The 5,527-nt window shown below is 43.3% G+C and overlaps 1 protein-coding gene across 1 annotated transcript in view; it reads right to left on the bottom strand.

The window, feature by feature from the left end:
* Nucleotides 1–888: 888 nt before the first annotated feature.
* The window catches only part of adat1 (adenosine deaminase tRNA specific 1), a 7,679-nt gene continuing 3,040 nt past the window's right edge, over nt 889–5,527 (bottom strand). The window contains exons 6-9 of the mRNA XM_034878938.1: nt 4,761–4,906; nt 3,665–3,764; nt 2,971–3,057; nt 889–1,128 (exon numbers count right to left, since the gene is read on the bottom strand). Coding sequence (XP_034734829.1) covers nt 996–1,128; nt 2,971–3,057; nt 3,665–3,764; nt 4,761–4,906 — 466 coding nt within the window. The 3' untranslated portion in view covers nt 889–995. The remainder of the gene's footprint in view (nt 1,129–2,970; nt 3,058–3,664; nt 3,765–4,760; nt 4,907–5,527) is intronic.

Here is a 5,527-nt window from a genome sequence, read left to right as displayed (position 1 = left end):
CTTTAGATCAGGGGTCTTCAACAACTGTAAGTTCAAGGCCCCCCCATACCTGAATGAGAGACGGAGCAGGACCCCTACTATATACGCTGTGTAAAGATTTAGTTGCATATTAAACTGGGACAGAATTGGAGTGGGCTATGATTATGGGGCGTGATCCAACCCAACTAGGAAAGAAAATTCCTCTGCACTCATTGGATAGACAATAGACCTACAACCAATCAGAGTAGAGGAGTATGTGACGTATGTTGAACGATGAATAGGAAGTAGAAGAAGAGGAGTGTAAAAGATATTTACCAGTGTTGTAAAATAATTTAAAGCTGCTCTAAGAAATGTCACGCGTGTTTGAAGCTCCAACATTTGTTGTCACATACAGCAAACTTCGCCTCACTATGGGTTAGGGGGGTGCAACGTGCTGGTCACCGTTAGCCGAGCTGAGGTGGGTCGTTACTTGTCAGTGGAATCTGCTGAGCTTTTCTATCTAACATGCAGCTTCAACGTATTCCTTGGCTCCATGAGAGAGTTAAGGGTCCCTCAGGCGTGCACCCAGGTCAGGTTGACGGGTCATCACAAACTCAACACAGACTAGGATTGTACGTAGCCCCCCTGGGATCAGCTGAGGACAAAGAAACTAATCTGTGTGCACACAATAAAAATCTGTTTCCTCGGTTTCATAAACAGTTTTCTAATGTGTGTGCGTGGTTTACTTTGTTTTCTCAGCTGACCTCAGGGGGGGGCTCCGTAGGACAGGGCTCCAAATTTAACACACATAAATTTTCGCCCCTCAAGATTCATAATTTTATCAAAATTCAGTGTAGAAATTTGCTTAGAAATATTGCATAGAATAGCACAATGCAATTTTGCTAAATAAAACACCATATTCATCATTCATTTCACTTCTTTTCATTTTAAACAAATTGTATATCAGAATACAATACACATCTTTAGGCTCGGTCTGCCCCCCCCCCCCCCCCCCCCCCCCCAGCCCTGCAGGGTGTTCAGTGGAAGAGCAGGAGGTCTCTGTCGCTGCGTGGCCACAGAGGGAAGGCCTGGCTGCGGAGCTGCTGCCAGGCCTGCTGAAACCCCTGGGAGGCCTGCTTGTAGTCCCCGTAGGTCTGCAGCCCTGCGCCCCTGAACAGATGCACAGTTACAAACAAAACAATTAAAAGAAGAATGAGGGGAAGAACCTTTTTCTCCTTGTGTTTACATGCTCATTTGAACAAACCTCTCTGCTGTAATGAGTGAAAACACTGTGTTCTGTGTGTTACATAAGAAGTAGATGAGTCCTTGGTTTGGCCTGTATTCGTTTTGGAAGAGAGATTCAATTCCACCAGCGCTCTCTGAATGGAAACTAGGCAGGAGAGTCTTGTATGACAATGGAAGTCTGTTTTTATGCCATCATGGCCATGTGGAATCTTTTCCACTGCTTAGCTCATAGCGCTGCCAACATTTTTATTTAAAGAATTAATCTATGCAGCGTTTCGGTTTAATGCTTTTGCTATAGATGCAGATATTGTTACTGATGAATAAGTCTGATGATAGTCTGTATTTATCTTAAGACAAAAAACAACAATGATGTGACACTAACAAAATGTAAATTACTTGTAATCTATATACTTGTGTTTTGTATTTGTGTTTGCAGTCGGTGACAGAGTGACAGCGATGGCGTCCTGGGACACCTGAACAGAGCCATCATTAATGTTAGCAGTAACACCTGTGTCACCGTGACTGAAAATATGTCTACAAGCCAACTGTTAGAAGCTTAGCATGTGCCAACCCACAATCACGTTACTTCATTAACAACAAAATCTATTAGTATCTAAATCTATCGTTTATGTCCTATCAGACACAAAACTCTATGAGTGCAGACCAATGACACTGACCTCAGTGGTCTCTCCCTACCAGACATGCCATTGTTGTATAAAGTTGTGTCATTGTATCCTGGGGCTGTGTGTATGAGTGTGTATGAGTGTGTATGAGTGGGTATGAGTGTGTGCCCATCCATGTGGAGGCAAGCCTGGGATCAGGTTATCTGCTAAAATGCTGATAGACAGAGAGACCACTGTTCTCCCTTTGGAGATGATCCTCAGCCCTCTCTCTCTCTCTGACACACACACACACACACACACACACACACACACACACACCATGTGAACAGGCTAACACATGTAATGTGAACACTAAATGTAACCTACAAATACACAGTGAGAGCCACAGCACACATAAATATGCACACACAAACACAAACACACACACACACATGCACACACATGCACACACACACACACACACACACACACACACACACACACACACACACACACACACACACACACACACACACACTTTGTTGTAATCTCGAGCAGGCTACGTGACAACATCTGAAGGACGATGTCCCAGTGCGTGCAGTAGCGTCGTTCCTTTGAGCCCTGTTGCACGTCGTCTTCATGATGCTTACTCGTGAGGACTGGGACATATTCATGATGCTTACTCGTGAGGACTGGGACATATTCATGATGTTGTTACTCGTGAGGACTGGGACATATTCATGATGCTGTTACTCGTGAGGACTGGGACATATTCATGATGCTGTTACTCGTGAGGACTGGGACATATTCATGATGCTGTTACTCGTGAGGACTGGGACATATTCATGATGCTGTTACTCGTGAGGACTGGGACATATTCATGATGCTGTTACTCGTGAGGACTGGGACATATTCATGATGCTGTTACTCGTGAGGACTGGGACATATTCATGATGCTGTTACTCGTGAGGACTGGGACATATGTGGACGTATCGTTGTGGGTAGTTTGCTTCACTGTCGATTGGACATGCTTGAGCAGCAGATGAGAGGAAAGTTACCCAAAAGGAAAAATTGATACAGGCCAGACCCTGGTTTGGAGACCTCTAGTAGTGTTTGGGGTGGTTTGAAACACAGAGAGGTTATGAAAGAGTCTAGTGTTCGGTACCTGAGGGAGGGGGGGAGGGCTGAGGGATCCGTGGCCGCTACCAGAGACAGGAAGTTATGAAACAGCTCTAGTTTACACAGACGAGACCTGAAGACACAAACAAGCAGAAATGTCAACGTCAATGTCAATTTTATTTCTATAGCACATTTAAAAACAACAACAGTTGACCAAAGTGCTGAACAGGGTCAATGTCAAATACATAAATAACAAATAACAACATGTTATAACATGTCACTCCAATTTGGTCCAAATGAGTAAACCGTGACTTATTATTTGTATCGGACTACAACAAGTATTACATATACACTATATCTAATTCTCAATTTATTTTTAAATAATCCGGATTTTTGCTAACCCTCCTGTTGTCAAAGGGAAATCCCATTTTCAAAAGGTTTCTATATCAGATATTTGGGTTACATTTAACCAAATAGTCAAGGAAAATAAAGTGGATGGTTCCGTCCAACCATCCCTCTTCACAAGGTAACTACTTTCATTCAGTCGGAGAAAAGAAATGACAAAAGAACGTTACAAAAAGGGATACATGTCGGAAAAAGCTTCAAAAAACACAGAGGAAAAAAATCAACATAAACCTATTTTGTTAATCCCAATTGTATCTGAGACAATTAATTAAACAGCTAAATCTGGGATTGTTCCAGCTGGACATTTCTATCCTCATAATAAGAGTGAGTGCTACCTGACTGCAGCCGTGCCAGACGCCTTCTTGGTGACTCCGTGTTTGTAGCCGTTGGCGGTGACATCTAGCGGCTGCTCCGCCACATCACACCAGCTGATGGCTGACACACAGAGACTCGCTGAGCTCCTAAACACTACTTCTTTATTGATGAATTTACGACTTATATTAGAGGAAATCAGTTTATTCTGCTGAAAGACTTCTGGGATCAGTCAATAGAAATGTTGTAACAACATTAATCCAACTTTACAATGCATATGGAATGAATGTTGGGCCCTGAATCCCACAGAAGCCGAAGACCTTTAGTTGCACAGTGGGAGCTGCTGTTCCTGCCTCTGGTCACTGAGGTTTGACAGACTCAACATTTTTAAATACTCAGTAGTACTCAATATTGGGAAGTAAATACTGGGAAGTAAATGTTTCATGAAAGGAAAGGGTAACTACCCTTTGTTTCAACCTATTTCCCTGTGTGAGTGTGTGTGTGTGTGTGCGTGTGTAACTGATAGGAACAACAAGCTTTGGTCCAGTATTATGTGTGAACGCTGTAACCAGTGGAACCCTATGGGGCAACAAAACGTTCTGTTCTACTGACAGACTCAGATTATTATTCAATCAATGTGTATTTTACGATGCTAAAATCATTTATTTACATGGAGTCTGGTGAGTTTAGCGAATGCAATTTAAAGGATTTTACTCTTTAACAGATAGTCAACTTTCTTAGAAATCATTTCCATAATGTTGTCAGACATGTAGAATATTAATCTGAGTCTGTCAGTGACAAATTGAGCACTTTAGTGAAGGTAAACACAAGCTGGACATTTGTCCCATTAACTTCCATTGGAGCTTGTTTCTCCACTGCAGACTGCAGAGATCTCTCTTAATACTGGACCAGTGTCAAAGACTGTTGTTCCCATCAGTCCCTTAGACACAGAACATGGGAACATAGGGTCCAGGTTGAAAAAAAACTGTAGTTACCCTTTAATATTTTCTCATAAAGATGGAATAGAAGGCCAGATGGACTATAATTAGTATTTATTATGATTTCTTCAGTACTTCTTCTGGTCACTCAGACCAAACTGTGTGTGCATGATGATCCTACCTGCTCCACAGGGGGAGATCCGTCCCTGTCCGGCCTTGTGTTGCAGCTGGGTCTGGGCCTGGCTGAAGGGGAACTCCAGGCTGGACTGGAGCAGCACAGGCGGACACACAGAGAAACCAGCAGGGAGGTCTGACACGTTGGAGCACCTGGGGAGTACACGAGGACTACATTCAAAAAGGTAACACGGGAGGAGAATGCCCTCCAACGTACTAACACAGTCAGAACAAACAGGGGCCGATGACGTGTAATGGATCCCTCACGCAGGACTCATATTGAGGTGTGGAAGCTGGTAACAGTGTGGCTATTCAGTCTCTTTAAATAATCTTAATATTTCTATAAACATAACTAAATAAACCCCAAATAACAACAGTTAAAAAGCATCCATCAGAAACCAAGATATCTGTACTGATCATCAGCAGAACAACACAGTGAGTGAGTCCTTGGGTACTAACTCCATGATTCACAGGAGAAGTACTAACGCTGGCCCGGTTCATCAGAACCACGAGCCCACCAGCATGCAGGAAACAAAAACTAGTCCAGGCTTTCATCTTCAGTAGACTTGACTACTGTAAGGGGGTCTTTACAGGTCTCCCTAAAAAAAAAATCAATCAGCTGTAGCTGATCCAGAACGCTACTGCTCCAGTCCTCACTAAGACCAAGAGACCTGATCACATCCCTCCAGTCCTCATTAAGACCAAGAGACCTGATCACATCCCTCCAGTCCTCACTAAGACCAAGAGACCTGATCACATCCCTCCAGTCCTCAC

The sequence above is a fragment of the Etheostoma cragini genome, chromosome 8 (assembly GCF_013103735.1).
Source record: "Etheostoma cragini isolate CJK2018 chromosome 8, CSU_Ecrag_1.0, whole genome shotgun sequence".
Lineage (NCBI taxonomy): Eukaryota > Metazoa > Chordata > Actinopteri > Perciformes > Percidae > Etheostoma > Etheostoma cragini.
This window is presented reverse-complemented; position numbering and strand designations above follow the sequence as displayed.